Raw genomic sequence first — 22,888 nt, 5'->3', positions numbered from 1 at the left:
ATTTGAATAATTTATTGATAATTAATTTTTTTTTTCATTGATTTTTTTTTCTTCTCTCCAGAAACTAGTGTAGTACCCATTGGCTTTAAGTAAGTCCTCATGAGTTCCGCACTCTGATATATATCCTCGATTTATAAAAATAATTCGCGAAAAAATTTGCGTTGCCGAAAGCGGGTCGTGGGTCGACGCGATACACGTCCGTCCAACTGATACAGAAGATATCACATCTTGTAGTTGCTGTAAAAATGATTTCCGTTGAGTTGATAATTTTATTTATCAAATATATATATATATATATTAGGGTGGCGCAAAAAAACCGACTCTTTTTTTTTTTTTCGATCTCGCATGAAAATTTGTTGGTTTAAGATGTTTTAAGAAATCACTCCAAAAATCAGCTCGATAAAAAATTTTCAAGAGGTCGCTCACGAATTTTGAAAATATCAAAAATGATGGAAATTCGGATTTTTATTTCTAAATTTTTTTCTTTCTCGTGGCAGCAATAGTTTATATTTGTAAAATCATGACTATGCTGAAAATTTCAGCCCAAAATTTAAATATTTGAACGGTGCTCAAGAATTTTGAATATTAACTGACAATATGTAACTAATAGTTTAAATTAGTTTTTATATTTTTTTACAACTCAATTATTGTCATTTCACTTAAATATAACTTTTGCATAATCAAAAATATACAGGACAGTCTTAAACAATAAAATTTGGCAAGTTTGGAGTATGCGAAAAAACCTACAAATTGAATTAAAAAATAAAAAAGTATGTAAAAAACTTGATATTTCTATTTCTCGGGTTATATTTTCATTCATTATCATGCAAATTGATGGTGAAAAAATCGAGAAGTTTTATTATTAATATTTAAGGGTCGCTCAAAAACGTCCAAAAGACAGCACTCGGAAACATTCAAAATTCTTGAGCGAGGTTTAAATATTCAAATTTTGGGCTGAAATTTTCAGCGTAGTCATGATTTCATGAATATAAACTACAGCTGCCACGAGAAAGAAGAAATTTAGAACAAAAAAATCCTAATTTCGATCATTTTTTATATTTTCAAAATTCGTGAGCGACCTCTTGGAAATTTTTTATCGAACTGATTTTTGGAGAGGCTTCTCAAAACATCGTAAACCAACAAATTTTCATGTGAGATCGAAAAAAAATAAATAGTCGGTTTTTTTGCCCCACCCTAAGATATATGATATATAATATAATATTTTAATTAATTACTTGCTGCGCTTCTTCAGATTCGCATCTTTTCAAATTATCAAAGAGTAAAATTCTGGGATTTCTTACCAGAGCTCTTGCGAGAGACAATTTTATCCTTTGACTGGTTGTCAGTTGGACTTCAGATTCGTCCAAAACTGTATAGTATCCCTATATATTTTAATAATTAATGATAACATGCATTTTATAATTTTAATATCAATAAAAATATAAAATACTTTAGGTAAAGAAGAAATAAATTCGTGTAACCCAACACGTCTGGCAGTAGCGATAATTTCGCTGGCTAACATTTTACGATTTCCGCCGTAAGAAATATTATAAGCAATGGATTCATTGAAAAATCGCGGCTCTCCCTCAACTAGACCCATCTGACGTCTCAGTTCTTTTAAATTTGAATCATTCAGCTGCTGGTCATCAAAATACTGACGAAAAAAATTCATATTTGCAAAGAATATTCAAAATAAAGTAAAGATTTGTCAGGAAAATCTCTTACAATGTCACCGGAAGTTGCTTTATAAAATCCCAGGAGCAATTGAATGGGGATGGAGACTCCAGAATGCAATCTGCCGACAAAGGCGACGAGCTCTCCGGGCTCTATGTTGATATTCACTTCGTATAACTTAGGAATTGCCGCGTAATACGAATGACCAAATGACACTTGTTTGAAAATTATTTTCCCCCGCAGTTCTGGTAGTCTGTTAACTTGCTCTGTTTTAAATTGAGTGACATCGTCGAGAATGTTGACGAAGTTCGCGGAAATGTCGATCTCTTGGGAGGTTGATTCCATCGGCAAAACTAGATGACCAACTAACAAAGTACCCAAGATTATGGCCTCCGCGACTCTGAAAAAATTGAAGAAAGTGAGTTATGCTGGAGTTATGAGAGTTTTTTAGTGTAATAAATACTTGAAAACAGTCGCCGAGTCAATTTCCTCGCGACTTAGCATATGTCCGCCGTAAAATACCGCGACTGAGTATGCAAATTGGGGTAATGCAACACAGCAGCCATGGACGAATGCCTGTAGCTTGACATTATTCTGATTACTGGTTATTAAGTTGTCAACATCCTCATCAAAGTCTATGAATTTATTCTCTAAATTTAATGCCGCTATTGCTTCGGCGTTTCTTGTCGCTTCGATGATGGTCTGGAATAATTTTTGTGTTTTAGTCATTTTTTAAATTTAGATAAAATAAAGTCGTTATTGATATATATAGTATTTTTGTGCGAGAAGACGATTTCAGGTTTCGAGTTATCATTTTGGGCCAATTGGTCCTTGGAAAAAAAATTTCCTTTTGTGTTGTGAGCCGCTGTGAGATGCTGTAACGCATCACGGGTCGCGAAAAAATTTTTTTTGCCCACTAATTAAGTTTATTTTACTTATTCTTGTGCCAACGGATGATATAGAATTCATTTTGGGCCAATCGGTCCCCCAAAAAAAAAATTAATCAGAGATTCTGTGATCAAAAGCTAAATTTATTATTCTAAGTAAAATAATTAATCGTCGTACCTTTTTAGCTTTATTCAAACTAGCAGCAATATGATGACACCGTTCTGTTATCAATTGCTTATTAAATTGCAAAATTGATAGTGTCATAGGTGTAAATATAAGAGAAGCAAGACCCAGTTTCCAGTGATAGAACATCGAGAGCATAATGCTGACAGTAACGGACGCCAGAGTTTCTATCAAAAATACTAGTCTCCGAGCGCATCCTTGCTGAGCTTCTGGAGGCTTCCTCAACACCCCGAGAATTTCGCAAATAGTCCTCGCTTCAGTGTCAAACCACTCCATGTTCTTCTGCAAAAATTTCCTGAACGTCTCTCTGCGTATTCTCGTCATCAGTTTGCTGTCCACGAAGCTGAGCATCGAGTCCTGGACGATTTTGCAGAAGCTCGCGACGAATCCAGCGGCAAAGAACATCGTCGTGAAGAATTTGTAGCGTTTCAAGAGTTCGGAAGTGTCGAATAGAGCAACTAGACTCAGTGTTTCGCCGTAGAGGACTGTGTACATGGGCGCGTTGAGACCCAGGATGATGGAAGCGAGACTCGCGAACAGTAAATGCAGCCATCGTCGTTTGTCTTGCAGAAGAAATTTAATTAGTTTCTTAAAAACGACCGTCCTGCTCTCTATGGAGTACGTGGCCACGTTCGGCGCCTGAAGAAATGCCTGCGATCGCCCGATTTGGACCAGCCCCGAACGGAGCAATTGCTGATAACTTCTTCCGAAGAAACTTGACGTTCGGGGGAATACTGCAGCACATGATGGCTGCTGGTCCCGACACTTTGCCATCGTTTCGACTAAATAAACATCAATAATTATGATAATCGCTAAGGCTTTGATAATAAAAACAAACCTTCAAAATTATCAACTTTCCCATCTTTTTCAACAATCAAATTATCAATTTCTGGATATGCTTGGATCATATCTCCAGTGCTATTAAACTCATCAATGCTTCCATCATTTAAGTACAAAATTTTATCAACTTTGTCTAGGATTCTTGGATTATTTGTTACGATAATAATCGTCAGTTCATTGTATGCCTAAAATCGAAAAATAATTTACTTATTTCCTGATAAATAAATATTCAAAAAAATATAAACCTGTTTAATGTCATTGAAAATCTTTTCTTCATCGATTGACGACAGTGCCGACAACGAATCGTCCATCATCAGAACCTCTGGCTCGCGGTATAAAATCCTAGCTAACGCAAGTCTCTGTCTCAGATCCACCTGAAGATCCCAAGTAAGCGGAGTGTTGTATCCTTGAGGTAGTTCGGTAATCAACGAATGCATGCCAACGATTTCAGCGACATGGTGTACACGTTCAATGCTTTTGCAGGTCGTTAAACAGGTGATACTTTCCATCATGGTCGTTCCAAACAGCACTGGACACTGCTGAGCAAACCCGATTTGCTTTCGTAGCCAGGACAGATCAATGTCCTCAGTATTCATTCCATTGAAGCTAATCTACAATTTTTAAAATCACAATTATCTGACCAATAAATTATATTACTTGTATTCAAATACTTTGCCGCGTTGTAGAAAATGAAATCGGTGAATCAGCGACAGCAAAGTTGTCTTGCCTGAGCACTGGGATCCAAAAATACCAACTGTTGTCCCCCGATCGATGTCAAATGACACATTCCTCAGTATCTGGAAGTAAAATATAATTATTATTATTTTATTTACATGCACAGAAAAAAAGGATTTCTTAGTGCAAGAAATTTTTATTTGTCCCAAAAAAATTTTTACTTGCCTCAAAAAATTTTTTGAATTATAAATTGAACACTTAAAATTTCTTGAAACGAGAATAAATTTTTTTAGAGCAAGAAAAAATTTTTTGAACCGAGAAATTTTTTCTTGTCTTAAGAAAATTTTTGTTTTCAATTTATAATTGAATTTCTTGCGCCAAGAAATTATTTTTTCCTGTGTGGGGAAATTATTCAAATTCAAAATTTACCGCCTGTCCAGTCAGTGAATATCTGAACGTGACATTATTGAAGACAATGATCCTCGAGCCGACATCAGTAGGCTCAGCGCCTTCAATTTTCAAAGTACTTCCGCTCATCATCAGAATCCTTCTAGCAGCAGTGTTGGCTTTCCGCATCAAGTGAACGTACAGAGGAATTTGAAATATATAGAAAACCGCAATATGTGTGCAGAACGAAACAATAATCAACGAAGCAACGGAATAGCTTTTGTCGATTCTCAGCAACTGGGCACCCTGCCAGAAAGCAAACCCGTACATCCCGTAGATGATTATCCAGAGCGTAGCACCAGTCACACTGAAAATTGTTCCCTTCAGGATGTCGCACTGCTCGACAGGTACCAGGTGTCTTATGTATTTGTTGACCTCGTACTCTTCTTTCGAGTAAGCGCAGACGCATCTCATGTGATTCAATGTCTGTTTGACCATCGCCTGGGCCATGCGATAGTGATTCGCTTCTTGTTTCTTAACGTAATCAATTACACGACGTGTTACGATTATTATAGCGGCGATTACTGGGACAACTGCGAGTAATGTCCCTGTTAATTGATAGCCGTAGTACATTGAGACCATAATACATGAAGTTATTGTTGATAAAGTCGCTATGAAATTTCCAACTTTTTCATCTAAACCTGTCTGCAAGTATCCAATATTCCTGTAAATATCAAACTGATTAATTTGTGTCTAGATTATCTACACCCTAAAAAATCTGCGGAGTAAACGTGGATTAAATCCAGAGTAAATCTGGAGCGCATTCATTTAATTGCCTTGAAACTCCGAATCGGAGTGAATGCGGATTTAAATAAAATCAGTAATCACTCGGAATTAATTCCCGATTTATTACAGTAGCACCCGGTAACATTCAAACAATTGATTAATTGATAAATCAATTACTTGATACTATTTGATGCCAATTCCTCAGGATCTTGTTGACTTATCCATGAAATATTTTGCTGCAATATTGATTTAAATTGAATATTTTTAGCTCGACACACCTGACTCAGTGCTGAATTATTGAAACAACCAACGAACGTTGATGTAAAAATAAGCTGAGCTAGACCTAGAACTGCTGATGAGGTAGAAAATTTAAGAGCTCGTGATGCCAATTCACGTGGCGTTATTTCTTCTTCAGAAATTTTACGTAATCCTACTGGTATTCTTGTGGTGTCGTTGTAGGAACTCATTGTCAAGGCGATTTCGTACTGAAGAAATACTTCCGCTAAATTCGCATAGAGAACTATTATCCCTGGCGTACATATTCCAGTTAAAATCGCTGATATTAAACCAATTATTATTTGACTGATGTCTCGGCATGATGCGAATGAAAACTAGTAATTTAAATATTTTATTAATTTTATTATTTCAATTAATTAAATAATTTATCAATTACTTGTGGTAATGTACATTGAATTGTATCCGAATAATCTAAATTATTGACATTTGTTTTACTGCTTTCCATTATAATTACAATTATAATTACTTATTATAAAAAAATTAAACAAATGACTGTTAAAATTGAATACAGCTTGGAATGAAATGTTTAAAATCAGTACAAAGGGAATGACGAAGAACGAGAAGCCAACGGAGCAGCTTGATCGAATAACCAGTGGACCAGTTTCTTGTGATCAGTCAGCATAGCACCTCGCAGGTAGATCCTGAACCACTTGTTGGTGTTGTCTAGTGAGCAGCCGTGTCTCTGGAGCATGTAGACGCAGTCTAGAGATCCAGTTGGGTGTTTTATGCACCAGTTTATAGCCAGGCAGAGTGCGTTTTCTCCGGAATCTGTTGTCAGCCAGGGATCAGCACCTTTTGACAGCATGAAAGACATCAAGGTAGCGTGTCCGTGGTTGCAAATACGGTGGAATGGTGTCAGGCCCTCTGGGCCCAATTTTACGTTGATCAAGTGAGGGCAGTAGGTCACTATTTCGATGCAAAGCTTGGCATTTCTTCTCAAGTAGCATCTCTGAAGAGATACAGAAATTTTTTTAGTTCGTGTCTAAAGTATACTTTTGATTCTTAGGACGAAGGACTTCTTGTAAACACTAGAACTTTTTTTTAGAGTTTTAATTCCTGTTGGCATTTTCGTCGAGTTTATTGCGACTTCCTCAGTAACAATTGTCTGATTATTACCCCAAGTTTGAGGTGTAATTTCTGGAATGGTTCCATCTTATTTTTTTACTTTATGATAAGAGACCTAGTACAGATCAGGGAACTAGTACCCGATCACTCATATATTTGTATATCTAAATTTAGTAAATTTTACTGAATATATATATATATATAGGGTTAGAGCACCAGTACCCAGCCCCAAACCAGTAGCCAGCCACCTCATGTTAAATTATATCTATATATATTTTGAGCCAATGTTAAAGTATATGACTGGCTGGCTACTGGTTAGGAGCTGGGTACTGGTGCTCTTACCCTACAAATATATGGAGTGATCGAGCACTAGTTCCCTGGTCGGGTATTAGGTCTTTTACCTTATAAATGAATTTTTCCGGTGATAGATAATTCAAAATATTAAATAATTAAAAAATTAAAACGAGACTAGTTTACATGACTCTCACTAGCAGCAATCAATGACACTGTAAAAAATCGGGAGTGAATTCAGAGTAGATACGGATTTTATTTAAACCCCAACTCACTTCGTCACTTGGAGCTGGAGTCCCTGGTGGAAATTTTTCGGACTTTTGTCCGAAAAAGTCTTTAGAATTCTGAAAAAATCTTTTGAACTCTAGAACTGAGTTTTTCAGACAGAAGTCCGAAAAATTTTCACCAGGGGTTTAAAAAAAAATCACTCCGCATACGGAGTTTGTGTTTTCAGCGGAGATTTAAATTTTAATTCAACCCGCAAATTTTTTACAGTGTACTGAATTCTCCAGGAACTAAAACTAAATTCTAATGTTTGCAAGAAATCCTTCCTAAGAATCAGCAGTTCATTAAAATCAATTTTTAATTTCTTTGTCATATAAATAAATATGAAGACATAAAATTTTGATACCTCAGTAGCAACATGAAGTGCTCGCAGACTTTTGATATGATTTAGCATAACTGATCCCTTGGCCATTCCATCAGCAATAATATTTATCTTCTCCCGCGATAATTTATTCGATACTTGAAAACATTTTCTGGGTTTTAAAATCTCTGCAAGACAAAATTAATTATAATTCATATTTGTAATTAAAATAATTAATTAACTTACCAGATAATCGAAGTATTATGATCACCACAGTCGATATCAGCACCAAGACAACCCAGATCATCAAATTCTTAGCAGTGATCATGTCATTTAATTCAAAAATATTATTAAATATTTTATGAACATCATTTTTAAATGACGCCAGATCTTTTGACATTTCAAAAGTTATTTTATTAATTAAATTTATCCCAATTAATTAATTATCGAATAATTTTAGATCAGATCACCCGCGAGAGCAGAAAAATTTGAATCCTCGAGATAAAATTCGATACGAGGTATCGATACTCGATATTTAAAATAAATAAAAAAAAACCACTTGCGCGCCATCTTTTCATCAGAGTAAAAAACAACACGAGTGTTGATCTCGATTACCAGCTATCTGATAAATAAATTTTCAAGTATTATAAGCAGTAAGTAATTTATAATTGATAACATCAGGTAACTAAATAATAAAATACATAATTTACTTATATATATTTGTATATTTAATATAAATATCCTTGATAAATAATTAGTAATAAATATATTTATTTGTTGTTGTTTACGATGATGACCAACCAGACCAATAATGATGGCCACAGATAGCTGTCAAACAAAATCAACTTTTTTTATTATCTACCACTCAGCCTGACAGTTTTGATCAGATAGCAAGACCATAATCTCTGGTATCATCATGAAGAAATTAATCACTTAATGTTTTATTGCTCGCTCGAGGACGCAGTATTGACGTTTTTTTATTTTATTTGTTAATGAAAAATTATCTAGACTTGATAATTAAATAAATGAACGATGTTTAGAGCTGAAGAATCAGCAAAAGGTAATTTTCTTCAACAGACAAAAGCTGCAAGAGAAGAAAGAGCTAATGAAAAACGCAAGGAAGCTGCTGTTGTTTGCATACAAGCCTGTGTACGTGGGTGGCTCGCCAGAACTAAATTTGCCACTAGGATACTGTGAGTATTTTTTGTTTTTAAAACCTCCAGCACCTGCCAATTAGTAGTAATAATTTTTTTTATGCTGTAAAAAGTTTGAGTGAACGCAGATTAAATCCGGAGTGGAGTTTATTTTAATATTGAAACTCTGGATTGGAGTGAGTGAGGATTCAAATAAAATCCAGACTCCAAAATCATTCTGCTGAAAAAATAAACTCCGCATGCGGAGTTAATTTGGATTTAAATCCGAATTTACTCCTAGTTTTATACAGTGGATTATTGTTTAATTAATTTTTTGTAAATTTATAGAAAAGAGTTCGATAATTATTTTCCCATTGAAACTGCGACTGATGCCTCCATAGAATTAAAACCAGCGTTACAAGTTTACAAACAAATATCAAGATTTTTAATTGTCTTCAAACGTGACCGGGATCAAACAAGAATAGAAAGAATATGCCGGTAATTATTTTTAGTAAAATTTTAAATGATACTGAAGTCAGCCAACGTCTAATAATTTTTGGATTTTTATCAAAGCGATAAATAATAAAAAAAAAAATATTTTAAAAAATTGCACATAGATTTTTTAATTTTCTACATGAGCATTTTTTTTTTCTATGATAAATTCATTAGAAAAAAATCAAAAAATTATTGTCTATTACCTTCAAGATTGAAATTTAAAATTTAATTAATTTATTTATTTTTTGGACCATAAGATATCTGGTGAAAACGCTGGACTCGGAGCTCCCGAAGCTGTCGTATGTGGGCGTAGCCTTGAACAAGGATCACTACATATCCTGGATATCGCAGATGAAGACGATACTGTACCAGTGTATGGTTGGCCTGGATGACTTGAGACCCGAGAGGCCAGCAGACCACAGATGTATTTTACTGAGACTCCATACTCTGGTGAGTTTTACGTCAGCCGGGACCTGGGCGATTCAGAAAGCCAAAGGAATGGACAAACTCAGAGCGGGTATGAATCAATTGTGTGCTAATATTATGGGACATCTAGTCAATTCTGGTTTCTATACCATCATGCAGGTGAAAATTTTTTAAATAAAATAAACATGTAGTAAATTACTGGACATTTTAATTATTCACCAATTTAATTACTCCAGACTTTATTAGTAAAAGGATTAGGGAGAGAAAAAATAGCATTGAAACCACTTGCGCTATCAGCAGCTGTTACATTGACAATGCGGCCATTGATATCATCACAAATGTCCGATAAATTAGTATCGTTATTTCTTATAAATATATTTAGTGTACCTGCACTTGTATATCATTTGAATATTTATTCATCAGAGGTAATTATTTTTTAAAATTAATTTAATTACAATTTATAGTAATTTATTATTTTTTTCTAGTGCATAAATTTATTTATTAGCCATAATTTATTTACGCGGAGTCTCGAGTTACTTAACTCAGAGCAAAATTTACGGATAATATTTAATGCGCTTGAGGGAAGTTATGCTCTTTGTTTACTGGCAAATTTAATTCAGTTGGCAAATATTGAGCGAGATGAAGTTCTAAAAGATTTATATTTTCCATCGTTTACATTTGTCGTGACAAAAATGCTCGAGTCATGTCAGCAGTACGTGGTAGCAAAGCAAAGTAATCTGACTCATTGGCATCCGGTGTTGGGTTGTTTTGCCCAAGCAGTTGATTCTTCTTTGCATGGTGCCATAGTTTACACTAAAATTCAATTGTCTTATCTTTGGACCGGGAGAATTGTATCCCAACTTATTGGTACTGATAAAAAATATAAATATAAGTATCAATATTAATATTTATAAATATATATATTTTTTTAGGACTGCCGTTAGTAGAAATAGTAGAAAAAGAAGTGCCGAGTCCACCGGAACATCAAAGTACGTCAGTTGGTACAAATATATTTCGCCGCGCATTTTTAGAGGCGCGTACGAATCGCAACAACAGTAACAAAAATTACCGGAAGCTGGGAAGCCCTGACACAACTAAAATATCATTGATCTGCTCGTTGTTTCAAACTGCGCTCCACACTCTCACGCAGATGAAACTGGACATACTCACGGGACTGTGCTACCAAGACAAAGTTCTCTACCACATGTGGCTTTTTCTCAACACTCTTGGACCCCATTGCGGACTCCGCGCATTCCTCGACCACTTGGCAGCAAACACTAAATGCAGCGCGCCGGAATTCCAGATGCTTATACTCTTCAGCGACTGCATGACCCACTACGTGACGTGAGTGAAAATAAAACTCTAGATAGTCTTTGATATTTAAATATTAAATAATTAACGCGACTAGGATATTGGACGACATGGAGATGTATGAGCAGCAAGATCCATTCAAACTCACGGACTTTGTTACCATGTCGTATTTTTTAAACCAGTTTCTGTACAAAGCCGTTCTCAATAATCTCTTTGGTAAGCTAGATGCCAATAAATAGTATTTATGTGTGATAAATTATTATTATTATTTATTATTTATTGATTACTTTACTTGTCATTACTGATATAAATTTCAGTATCGTATATTATAGTACGACGTACTGAGTTTCAGATGTTACAGATGTCAAGACAGTGTCCAACAACCAGCTGTTTTCATCTCTGCACACTCTGCTGATGGCGATCTATCGCCGCGATTGCCGGAGAACGTTCTGTCCTGACGGCCACTGGCTGGCTAAGGTAGACCCGATCACTCTGCAATAATTAACGCGTAGTAAATAAATAAATAAATGATTAATAAAATTAATTATAGGAAGTAAGAGTGTCAGGATTCCTAGCAGACCTAGAAAAAGGCAGGAGAGGCGCAGCCCTTTTACTCTCCAAGATGCCGCACGTGATTCCTCATTCGGAACGTGTGGTACTTTTTCGTAAGCACGTCGCTGATGAAAAAGCAGTTCTGGGATTGACGGAGAGTGCATGCAATAGTCCATCGTCGACTTTGATATCTGTCCATAGGACACGAATCGTCGAGGACGGGTACCGTCAGTTGGCGATGCTGCCTCCGCAAGCTCTAAAAGGCGTGATACGGGTGCGGTTTGTCAACGAACAGGGACTCGACGAAGCGGGAATTGACCAAGACGGAGTGTTCAAAGAATTCCTCGAGGAAACGATAAAACGGGTGTTCGATCCGTCATTAAATCTCTTCAGAGCAACCAGCGAGAACCGTTTGTACCCATCTCCGACCTCATACATGCAAGAGAACCATCTCCAGCTATTTGAATTCGTGGGTCGTATGCTCGGCAAAGCCGTCTACGAGGGAATTGTCGTCGACGTACCTTTTGCTTCTTTTTTCGTCTCCCAATTCTCTGGTCAGGCTGGCGGAGCGCTTTACAGTTGGCTGGACGAGCTGGCTTCGCTTGACCGCGATCTATATCGCAGTTTGACTCTGGTTAAGCACTACAAGGGCGACGTCAGTGAGCTCGAGTTGACCTTTTCCCTCGACGAAGACGTGATGGGTCAGCTGGTGACACATGAACTTAATCCCGGTGGTAAAGCTGAGACCGTAACTAATTCGAATAAAATAAATTACATCCATCATATGGCGCACTTTCGTATGCACAGACAAATTAAAGACCAGACTGCAGCTTTTACAAAGGGATTCAAGTCCATCATCAACCCTGACTGGCTCTCATTGTTCTCGACACCTGAACTGCAAAGACTGATATCCGGCGACAATGTCCCTCTAGATTTACGGGATTTGCGCCGGCATACTCAGTACTACGGCGGGTTCCATGATAGTCACCGCGTTGTCTGCTGGCTCTGGGACATCCTCGAGAAAGATTTCAGCGAAGAAGAACGCGGTCTCTTTCTAAAATTTGTCACCAGCTGTTCCAAGTCTCCGTTGCTGGGTTTCGCTCACCTCGAGCCGCCTTTCTCTATCAGATGCGTCGAGGTAGGCGACGACGAAGACACCGGCGACACTATCGGCAGCGTAATTCGCGGGTTTTTTACAATACGGAAAAAAGATCCGCAAAATCGTCTGCCCACCTCATCGACTTGTTTCAATCTTCTTAAATTACCAAACTACCAAAAAAAAAGTACTCTACGTGAAAAATTACGGTACGCAGTGACAAGTAACACCGGCTTCGAGTTGTCTTAACGCGAGACATCAGAGGCTCTTCTACATTTAGTCAATCAGGAAGATCCTCAGTACTTTAATTTATTTTATTACTCTAATTCTGATCATCACTGGACGAAATTTGATCACAAGCTTTTCTTTAACGATCTACCGCCGTCGTCATAATCTATTAATACTCTTCATTCCCTTTTACACTCGACTTGTTTCAACTATTCAACTTTTTTTTCTTTTTTCTTACACTCGGCTTGAATTTTATTTTATACAAAAATAGAAAAAATAAATAATTTAAATAAACCAGCCGTCAATTTATCTACCTCGAGTAAAAACTTGGTGCAGGAAATTTCACCAAGGACCAAATGATTAATATGACGGCAATCAACATCAAATCAATGCTTTGTAAATTGCTCGCCTGTATTCCGTAGCTCAGATATTTTATAAAATAAAATAAAATAAAATAAAACTTTATTGTAAAATTGTTAATAATTACAAATAATAACACAACTTTGTATGTTTAATACAACTGATAATTATGTAAATATTTAAATAATTGTTATTAATTTAAATCCCTCACTGCCCATTCCTATGATACCCAAGTTAGCATGGGTGTGAATGTAGCAGACATCAGACAAATTTAAAATTATATATAAATAGAGTAAATAATTGATAAATAAAATTTGAAAAAAATGCGCATTTAAAAAATTAAAAAATCTATAAGTGCATTTTTTAAAAATATTTTTGTTCCATTATTTATTTTTTTATGATTTTAAATTTGTCTTATGTCTACTACATTCACACTCATGTCAGCGAGCATCTGTCAATTTTTAAAACTTTCAAATAATAAATAAAAATAAAAAAATCCACGTCTATAAAATTCAAAATTCAGTACATGCATTTTTTTAAATATCCATTATTTTAGTTATTTAATTTTTTTACATGTAATCAAAAAATTTTACGTCCGCTACAATTATTATCCTGAAGTTAACAGACATCTCATAATTTTTGGAATTTTTTTCCAAACGATAAATTATAAAAAAAAAAAAAAACTAAAAATATGCACATGTAGAAAATTTTAAAAACTATAAATGCAATTTTTTCAAATACTTTTTTTTTGTAATTTATCATTTAAAAAAAAATTCAAAAATTATTAAACGTCGGCTAACTTCAGTATCGTAAATAATTGACAAATAAAATTTGAAAAAAATGGGCATTTCAAAAATTTAAAAATCTATAAGTGCATTTTTTTAAAATATTTTTTTTTTCATTATTTACTTTATTTATTTATGATTTTAAATTTGTCATGTCTGCTACATTCCCACTCATGTCAGCTAGCATTTGTCAATTTTCAAAACTTTCAAATAATAAATAAAAATGTTTATAAAATAAAAATAAAAAAATCCACGTCTATAAAATTCAAAATTCAGTACATGCATTTTTTTAAATATTCATTATTTTAATTATTTAATTTTTTTACATGTAATCAAAAAATTGTACGTCCGCTACAATTATGATCCTGAAGTTAACAGACATCTCATAATTTTTGGAATTTTTTTCCAAACGATAAATTATAAAAAAAAAAAAAAAAACTAAAAATATGCACATGTAGAAAATTTAAAAAACTATAAATGCAATTTTTTCAAATACTTTTTTTTTGTAATTTATCATTTAAAAAAAAATTCAAAAATTATTAAACGTCGGCTAACTTCAGTATCGTCTACAATTACACCCGTTTATTCCTTAAATTCAAATAATTCCCGCGCGAAACCACCTCCTGCGCAGATCGAATTATCGTCCGCGCGCAGTCACGTGATTTGAAAACCGACGGCAGACGGCGCGATCTACGAAATAGAAAGAAAAATTGCAAGTGATCAGTGAACAGAGACTCCAAGGAGGCAGCTAGTGGCCAACGAGCCTCGGCAGTAATCGGACGTGTTTACGTTTTCCTTCCCTTTTTAAATCACAAATGAACAATAAATACCTATATACATATATATAGACACAAATATATGTATATATCCATACATTTCTCCACCCAGTGTACAGTAACCGCGTGAATCTGCGTAAAAACGACGGAAAATAAAAAGTCGTAATTTGAATCAGTGATCAATCAGCAGCTAATCAGTCCCTCCCATAAAGTGTTTTCCGCCCAAAAGACATAACGACAACGCGACCAAGCCAAGCTCTGTTCTCTGTATCTGCTCTTGTCTACACTCTAGTGCTCTAGTGACTTAAAGTTTCATTAAAACTGTGCGTGTGTGGAAAAAAATATAAAATACAAAATAACTTAACTTATGATTGTGATAACCGATAAGTTGGTATTCAAATGAACATTAAGAATATTAACCTAATATAATTATTATTCGTACTGTGTACGACGTAGTATAATAATAATAATAACAATAAAAATAAAAAAAGATAACGAAAGCCGAGGACACTGGCCTCGCGTCCTCCGTCGTCATCCCCCGCGTTCCCCTTGTTCGGATTTCGCCCTAAAAATAATTTTCTACTGGAAAATAAATTAAATATTAACACGTACGATAAATTTCCAAGCAGTGGACTGATAATAGGTGACACTGGAACGTGGGGATTAAACGGGGATCAATTGTCGATGTGGAACCGACGGTTGCCGTACGGAGTAAATATGCGCGAGTGTTGGTACAGTTGACCTAACCTCTGCAAGAGAGTGCGCGAGGTACTCCTGGATTATAAATACGAGTTGTATTTTATTTAAATTTGAATTTTATTGTTAATTTTGTCCAGGTGTCTTCTGGAGCAGGAGGTGATGAATAAGCGCACGGATCACGCAGAGCTACAGTGCTTGTGAAGTCTGACAAGTTTTTAAAACCTGATAAGAGTAATTGCTGTCATAGTTGGAGACAGTGATAGGAGTAGACGTAGAGATAGACGTAGACGTAGAGGCAGAGACGTAGAGCCAGTTCGAGGTTGGGGTATAACTGGACGAGACGTTCCTGTAATTTTATTGAGTGATCTCGAGTCTTGGCTGTCAAGGAGAACAAAGGAGCGAGTAGTTGACAGGAGTCGATAAGCGTACTCGGGAATAGTTAATTGCCTGGGGTATCAGATCCCTAGGAACACTTGATGGCAGTAGTGGGGCCAAGTCGGCACTCGCGGGTGTCCATGAGCGTCTCGATGTCGCTGATGCAGGGGGGTGGAGCAGCCGGTGGAACCGCTGGCAGCTCCACGGGGACACATCCCGGTCAGGCAGTTCTTGCTGCCCAGGCACCCCCTAATTATTATCATCCAGCTGCTCCTGCGCCTCAATCTCAACCACCACCAGCTCAGGATCCTGTCCAGCCTGATCGGCCTATCGGTTATGGAGCTTTCGGCGTCGTCTGGTAAGTCATTGTCCTTAATATTTTTACTTACATTCTTTTATTCCTCATTCGGGTTTTGCCCATGAAAGAAACTTGCATTCTTTCATACCAGGATCTAGCTTGAACCTAGACCTGAAATTTATTTTATATGCTAGATGTTAGTTTGGGCTGGAAATTTTTCTACCTGGATTTGAAACCCAGACAAAGGCGAAAATATTTTTTCTTTCGGAGCAAGAATCCACAATGTGGATTTTTTATTTAAAAGAAATTCAATATCGGGCGTACGTTGAAGATAAAATTCAACGAAAGATCAACGACACCAAAGAATTTTATTTCTTTATATTTATAAATGCAGTTTAATTTACTGCCGAGTTAATTATTTTAAATGCAAGCGATCTCGATTGCTGAATAATTATTTATGTCAGAAATTTAGCACGAGTATGCAAAAAAACGTCATCAAGTACACGAGAGAGAGAGAGTTGTGTGTTCCCTCAACTCGTCAATTAAAGTTTTCTACCCCTATGATATTTTTCAGCTCCAGCTCCCTGTGCATTTTTCGGCGGCACTGAGAGAATGAAACCGTCTGTTCTATTGAGAGCTGAACCACATGCTGCTGTTGCAGTATTAGTATAAAGTATAGTGTAGAGTACAGTATTGAGATTGTTAGGGATGAGAACGAGAGAGTGCAGCTAGTATTTTTTTTCTTTTCGAATACGAGCGGGCATTCGTGCCCTATTCGCTCCGGGTTTTCCCCCCGTGAGTTGCACACCACAACTACTCCCCCGTGTTGGTTATACGGAGCCCCCTTGGTCGGACCGTCTGGCGTTTATACTTCGAGTGAATGCCCTGTCAATTCACATATCATCTATCCCATCCCCCGGTGCTTTGTTGTTATATTACATGTCCTTCTTTACGTTCAACAGCACACGGAAAATACATTTTTTTTTCATGCCCATTTAGTAGGTTTTCAAACTAACAACCAGTTTTAATCTGGTAGTTTTCATTTTTTTCATTACAAATCGATAGGGTTTAAATTTCAAATATTTGCCGCGTTTTTTTGAATTTTTACTGAAAGTTTGATTTTTAAAAACCGAGAGCGAATTTTTATTTTAAAAAATTAGGAATTTTAAAAACGCGGGCTTTTTAAATGAACAATTAAAACTTGACGTACAGGAGTTACGTAAATTACGATTTAATTTTTAAATTAAAAAAAATGATTAGTAGATTTGATTGGTAATTATTAATTAATGAAATTGGTTACTAAATTCAGATAAAGGAAAAAAAGTTTCAGTAAAAAATTTCAAACCCAAGACAAGTTTCGTACGAGACTCGGTAGGATATTTTAGAGGGTGGAAAGTCCTTACGGTGTACGACAGCTGCGGCGTCACCTGCCTCAGCAGCTGGCACGCCCGTATGAAACCGGCGCCGGTGAAAAATCCCGCGGGAAGAATACAAGAAGCCCCGATACCAGCCCGAAAATCAAATAAAATGAGACTCACTGAATTACCGAGATATATATCTTTTATATCTGATTCGTTCCCTCTTATCGTTTCTGTCCCCTCTTATCACGATTACGCGAAATAAATTTTTTAGATTTCAAATTTTAAAAAAAGTTTCAAAATATTTTTGCGTTTTATGTCATGCTCTACATATTTAATGCATTAATATACGTGTCTTAAAGGATGTAAGTTTTCTCTCAGATCCGGATTATCTCGTGACATCTCTTTAATTCAAGTATTTGTATTTTCTTTTTTTTTTTTCCTTTATCTCAACATAAAAAATTCGGTCGACGGTGCCGGAAGTGACGGGCCAAGTATATATATATATATATATATATATATATATATATATATATATATATATATATATATATGTATTTAGTACGAAAGAGAATTAAACAAGCAAATGAAGAGAGAGTAAGTGAGTAACACACAGTAAGAGAGTAAAGAGAAACGGGAAATGACGCACGTGTTGCCGCCATTTCCGTACAGTAACAAAGTTAACTTGGTTTTTCATCCAATGCTAGCAAACATGATGTGAGAACATGAATTTAATGAAACTCGTTTTGGAAGTTGAGTCCCGGAGTCGGTATTTCCCGGGACCAGCTGCAACCTGGATTCGCCGATGAATTTTGCACGAGTTTTATAAAATGAAGTTTTAAGAAATTTTGTCAGACTTTTGATTTTTTTTCTTTCTTTCATTTTTTATTGCAACGTGTCGATTCACCTGTCATACCGCGACCTCGAGATAGTGGTTAACCGGTCTCTTTTTTTCTCTCGCTTGCACTCTCATGTTGATCCTTATGCTTCGCTACTCTATATATATATGTATATATACTATCATGCAAGCTATAGATATACAAATACACGAGTACATACACGACGAATGCAATCTCGCGCCGTAAAAGAAACAAAGAGAATCGTGTCAAGTCCGTATACCCGCGGTTTCATCATTGTCATTTGCCTTCCTCGCAGAGTGCACAGTTCTGAGTAGTATTTGATCTGCAATAGCGAATTCAAAATAAAACTACATACTAAATCCTTGAAAAATTCAAAATTTATTCGGAGTAGTTATTTCGAGCGACAGAGCTCGCGCTTAAATGAATTTATATTTCGGTTTATATATAAATGGGGGATAAAAAAAATTAAATCTGCGATTACAAATAAATTTAAAACGAGTATTAAATAGCTTTGAAAGAGAACAAAGAAAGTTGAGTCACGAGTGTGTCGAGTGCGCCAAGGAGAGCAACGGCACAGTAGTCAGTTAAAGTAAACGAGAGCTTTACAGAAAGACCGAATGAACAAGAGGGAGAGAGATGATGAGTTTAGCAAAGGAAAAAAAATTTTAAGACTTAGAGAAGAGAAGGAGGTTGTATGACGATAGAGGTATAGGTAGAGGTATATTGGACATCGAGTGAAGCTAATGTAATGTAATGTAAGAAAAGAAACAGGAATATAAGAGAAGCCAGAGGTAAAGGTAGAAGTTAAGGTAAAGCCCGTACTCTCTGTGTGTAAGACACCGTGACGGCCACTGGCCTTCTTCCCTTCTTTCTTCGCTACCTCCCTTATATTACATTCTCTTTACTTCATCATCATCATTTTCATTCTCATCTTTATCCTTTTATTCTTATTCGCCAATCATTATGTGTCCTTTATATATATTAGGGTGACCCAAAAAAACCGACTATTTTTTTTTTCGAGTCTCTTATGAAAATTTGTTGGTTTACGATGTTTTAAGAAGCCTCTCCAAAAATTAGCTCGATAAAAAATTTTCAAGAGGTCGCTCACGAATTTTGAAAATATCAAAAATGATCGAAATTCGAATTTTTTCTTTCAAATTTTTGTCTTTCTCGCGGCAGCAATAGTTTATATTTGTGAAATCATGACTACGCTGAAAATTTAAGCCCAAAATTTGAATATTTAAACCTCGCTCAAGAATTTTGAATGTTTCCGAGTGCTGTCTTTTGGATGTTTTTGAGCGACCCTTAAATATTAATAATAAAGCTTCTCGATTTTTTCACCACCAATTTGCATGACAATGAATGAAAATATAACCCGAGAAATAGAAATATCAAGTTTTTTACATACTTTTTTATTTTTTAATTCCATTTGTAGGTTTTTTCGCTCATTCAAAACTTACCAAATTTTATTGTTCGAGACTGTCCTGTATATTTTCGGTTATGCAAAAGTTATATTTAAGTGAAATGACAATAATTGAGTTGTAAAAAAATATAAAAACTAATTCAAAGTATTAATTACATATTATCAGTTAATATTCAAAATTCTAAAGCACCGTTTAAATATTCAAATTTTTGGCTAAAGTTTTCAGCATGGTCATAATTTTACAAATATAAACTATTGCTACCATGAGAAATAAAAAAATTTAGAAATAAAAATCCGAATTTCCATCATTTTTGATATTTTCGAAATTCGTGAGCTACCTCTTGAAAATTTTTTATCGAGCTGATTTTTGGAGAGGCTTCTTAAAACATCTTAAAACAACAAATTTTCATAAGATACTCGAAAAAAAAAAAAGTCGGTTTTTTTGCGCCACCCTAATATATATATATTAGACTGTCAGAAAAAATTTCTTCTAGACTAAATACCTCAGAAGATACTTCAATAAACAAAGAAAATCCTCCTAAAATTTCAGCTCAATATTTTAAAAATTGAGCTGGTGCACGGGGGAGGGGGGTCCCCTTTCCCATTTAAAATACACAGGAAAATTTTTCTGAATTTAGGTTTCATGGTCTTGTAGGAAAGTTAATTTCCTACTAAAAGGTCATTAGTGCCATTACCTGAAAGTTACCCCCCCCCCCTCCCATACGCCAGGTCAATTTTTGAGACAATGAGCTGAGGTTTTAGGATTTTCATTATTTGTTAAAGTACCTTTTGAAATATATGTAAGAAAATAATTTTTTTCTAACGATCTAATATATACTTAAAGCCCACCTGCGAGCTCACGTGCACTCCAAAGTAGATTAAAAACTTTTCATAACCATACGTGGTATTTAAACAGTTAAAACTATTGAATTTATTTCACAATCTATAATTGGCTGGACTGAAAATAATATTTTATTTGTTGTTCTCTATACATAAAATATACATGTATGTATGTATGTATGTATGTATGTATTAACGAATAGCAGAAGCGTTCCGGAAGAAGGCACGAGGTGAAAGCTAGTTTTGTACTCGTAGTCGTACAGTTCTTACATTAGGCGAGACAAATCACTATCAGAGAAGAAAGCGAAAGAAGTGAGGCAAGTTTTCACGTTCTCCAATAAATGTATGTTGATATAAACGAAAAAATATAATAAAACGAGCTGACCGAAATCTTTGGCATCTACGTCATCGGAAAACGTGTTTGAGGGGGCGCTGACGATAATCGATAACACGACGTCCAATTGGTGTCTGAGATTAGGCCACGTGTGTCCATGCCTTGTAAAATCGTGTGTGGATTACCCAGAAATTATGGCTACGTGTCTTTAAGTACTCGTACAAGCATCGGTACTTGAAGTTAAGCCTGAGGCACAAATAAATTTCAATGGAATATAATGGGAGAGTTTGAAAGTCAATTAAGGGAGCTATGGATTATATTCAAATTACAATTCTTTTATAATTCTGTAGTTTCCGGTTGGTCAATGGGACAATTACAAGCAAAGAGACTTAGGTTTAGACGGGTATAAAGACGACCATAGCCCATAGATCTTTAGAATGCGGGCTATGGATTGAGTAATTTATGTAGGTAATTGTCTAGGTAGTTTACAAGTTTACTTTAATGTCTATATAACTGTATTTTTTTCTGAAGTAGAAAATTTAACTTCGGAAAAGTTTAAAAGTATTTTTGGAAAATGATGGGTTTTATTTTTAAAATGTCAGGTCGTAATTATTGACGTCTATTTATTTTATTACATAAAGTTTTTTTAAAATAAACTTTTCTATGATGATATAAATTTTTATGTGCCAGTAATTAGAAACTCGGGTTTTCTGGTCATTGATTTTGACATACGAGTATTACCAATAGTTTATTATTATATAAGAAATTTAACGTTTTAATAGATTGAGTAAAAAAAAAATTATGTATAAATTGGAAATCGTCAGTTTGGACATAGAATTTTGAATTTAAATGTACTGTTGTTTTTCATATTTTTTGGTGGGTTAATTATTTGATAAAGATTAATAATTAAATGTGATAAAAATTAGTAGATATTTTTGAATTTGAATTTTAATCTAATACCCGAAAAAAGTAACTTTTGATGAGTTTCTTAATTAGTGGAATTTTTCTGACAGTTATTTTTGATACAAGTAATTAGACTCCAAAAATAAAAATTTATAAGAAAAAAAAAAAAAAAATAAATAACACAAGTTATAAAATATTAAATCTTCAGGGATTATATTTATTAACTTTCTTTTCGCATTTCTCATGTTTATAATTATTACCTGTGAACATTATTAGAAAATTAATTTAAATGAAAATATGTTACATTTAATGAATGATTAATATTTTCTGTGAAAAAAAAATCAGCATTTATTAATTATAATTACATTTGAAAAGTTACAAGAGTAATTTTTCATAAATATGCTGCAGTTATTCAAAAGTAATTTCCTTGGAAATTTTATTTTCTCACTAGACCTAAAAAAAATAAATTTGACTTTTTTTGACTCAAATGGATGACAAGTAGGTCGAGTTAACCAAAAGGAAGTCAAAAATGAATGAAAAACATTCGGATTTCCGGAGTTTAAAAGAAAAATCACTTCGCCCACGAAACAAATCGTGAGTTTTTTTTTCAGCGGAGTAATTTGGATTTTATTTAAATCAGCATCTACTTCGAGTCGTTTTTTGTGTGAATATGAACTCCTTTGGAGTGAATTTCACTCCGAAAGAATCAAATGAATGAAAAATCACCCACTCCAGTTTTGATCCGCGTCCACTCCGCAAATTTTTGAGTCTAGTATCCATTTAAGTCAACTGTAGATCATTTTTTTTACCCGGGAAAATTTAAAAAATGAACAAATTAAGTAACAGCCTACAGATTTTCAAAAAAATCTACTTCAGCTGTAGTTGGTTTGATTACGAAATTTGAATAATTTTAAAATAAAAGTCGTGTCGAAAGAGATTGAATGGTGACACAAACAATTTAAAA

General features: G+C 34.8%; 4 protein-coding genes across 8 annotated transcripts in view; 2 read left to right on the top strand and 2 right to left on the bottom strand.

The window, feature by feature from the left end:
- Window positions 1-9: 9 nt before the first annotated feature.
- On the bottom strand, window positions 10-6,175 carry LOC130665852 (bile salt export pump-like). The gene is made up of 12 exons (XM_057466465.1): window positions 6,107-6,175; window positions 5,611-6,044; window positions 4,690-5,371; window positions 4,257-4,382; window positions 3,831-4,196; window positions 3,584-3,770; window positions 2,740-3,527; window positions 2,138-2,376; window positions 1,726-2,074; window positions 1,451-1,654; window positions 1,236-1,382; window positions 10-237 (listed from the first exon to the last, which is right to left on the bottom strand). The coding sequence occupies exons 1-12, from the start codon at window positions 6,173-6,175 to the stop codon at window positions 22-24; spliced, it is 3,807 nt and encodes a 1,268-aa protein (XP_057322448.1). The 3' UTR covers window positions 10-21.
- Window positions 6,132-8,155, bottom strand: LOC130665856 (uncharacterized). Its single transcript, XM_057466470.1, has 3 exons — window positions 7,919-8,155; window positions 7,718-7,860; window positions 6,132-6,679 (listed from the first exon to the last, which is right to left on the bottom strand). The coding sequence occupies exons 1-3, from the start codon at window positions 8,070-8,072 to the stop codon at window positions 6,263-6,265; spliced, it is 714 nt and encodes a 237-aa protein (XP_057322453.1). The 5' UTR covers window positions 8,073-8,155; the 3' UTR covers window positions 6,132-6,262.
- A 69-nt stretch (window positions 8,156-8,224) lies between these two features.
- LOC130665853 (ubiquitin-protein ligase E3B) lies at window positions 8,225-13,462 on the top strand. 3 transcript variants are annotated; one of them, XM_057466468.1, is made up of 10 exons: window positions 8,225-8,325; window positions 8,477-8,865; window positions 9,154-9,303; window positions 9,558-9,885; window positions 9,963-10,151; window positions 10,212-10,593; window positions 10,659-11,070; window positions 11,135-11,253; window positions 11,399-11,514; window positions 11,588-13,462. In XM_057466468.1, exons 2-10 carry the CDS (start codon window positions 8,705-8,707, stop codon window positions 12,932-12,934), a joined length of 3,204 nt encoding a protein of 1,067 aa, XP_057322451.1. In that variant the 5' UTR covers window positions 8,225-8,325; window positions 8,477-8,704; the 3' UTR covers window positions 12,935-13,462. The 3 variants fall into 3 exon arrangements, with proteins under 3 accessions (XP_057322451.1, XP_057322449.1, XP_057322450.1); XM_057466466.1 differs by having other exon boundaries at window positions 11,390-11,514; XM_057466467.1 differs by having other exon boundaries at window positions 8,252-8,353; window positions 11,390-11,514.
- A 1,331-nt stretch (window positions 13,463-14,793) lies between these two features.
- The window catches only part of LOC130665851 (serine/threonine-protein kinase NLK), a 31,891-nt gene continuing 23,796 nt past the window's right edge, over window positions 14,794-22,888 (top strand). For 2 of the 3 annotated variants that reach the window (XR_008989596.1, XM_057466463.1), the window contains exon 1: window positions 14,794-16,266. Coding sequence is in view for 2 of the 3 variants with exons in the window: in XM_057466463.1 (XP_057322446.1) it covers window positions 16,010-16,266 (257 nt within the window). In the remaining variant the exon portion in view is untranslated. The remainder of the gene's footprint in view (window positions 16,267-22,888) is intronic. The other variant, XM_057466464.1, reaches the window with a different exon arrangement.

This window comes from Microplitis mediator, chromosome 3 (genome assembly GCF_029852145.1).
Source record: "Microplitis mediator isolate UGA2020A chromosome 3, iyMicMedi2.1, whole genome shotgun sequence".
In the NCBI taxonomy this organism is placed as follows: Eukaryota; Metazoa; Arthropoda; class Insecta; order Hymenoptera; family Braconidae; genus Microplitis; species Microplitis mediator.
This window is presented reverse-complemented; position numbering and strand designations above follow the sequence as displayed.

Bases quoted from the DNA above. Each gene is read 5' to 3' on its own strand.
- LOC130665852 (XM_057466465.1), bottom strand. From the start codon at position 6,175: ATGGAAAGCAGTAAAACAAATGTCAATAATTTAGATTATTCGGATACA. The intron at 6,045-6,106 runs GTAATTGATAAA...TTAAATTACTAG, and splicing joins TTCAATGTACATTACCACAA to TTTTCATTCGCATCATGCCG. The intron at 3,771-3,830 runs GTTTATATTTTT...TTTCGATTTTAG, and splicing joins TTTTCAATGACATTAAACAG to GCATACAATGAACTGACGAT.
- LOC130665856 (XM_057466470.1), bottom strand. From the start codon at position 8,072: ATGTCAAAAGATCTGGCGTCATTTAAAAATGATGTTCATAAAATATTT. The intron at 7,861-7,918 runs GTAAGTTAATTA...TTTGTCTTGCAG, and splicing joins CATAATACTTCGATTATCTG to AGATTTTAAAACCCAGAAAA. The intron at 6,680-7,717 runs GTATCAAAATTT...GTATCTCTTCAG, and splicing joins CACTTCATGTTGCTACTGAG to AGATGCTACTTGAGAAGAAA.
- LOC130665853 (XM_057466466.1), top strand. From the start codon at position 8,705: ATGTTTAGAGCTGAAGAATCAGCAAAAGGTAATTTTCTTCAACAGACA. The intron at 9,304-9,557 runs GTAATTATTTTT...TTGGACCATAAG, and splicing joins AGAATAGAAAGAATATGCCG to ATATCTGGTGAAAACGCTGG. The intron at 11,071-11,134 runs GTGAGTGAAAAT...TAACGCGACTAG, and splicing joins TGCATGACCCACTACGTGAC to GATATTGGACGACATGGAGA.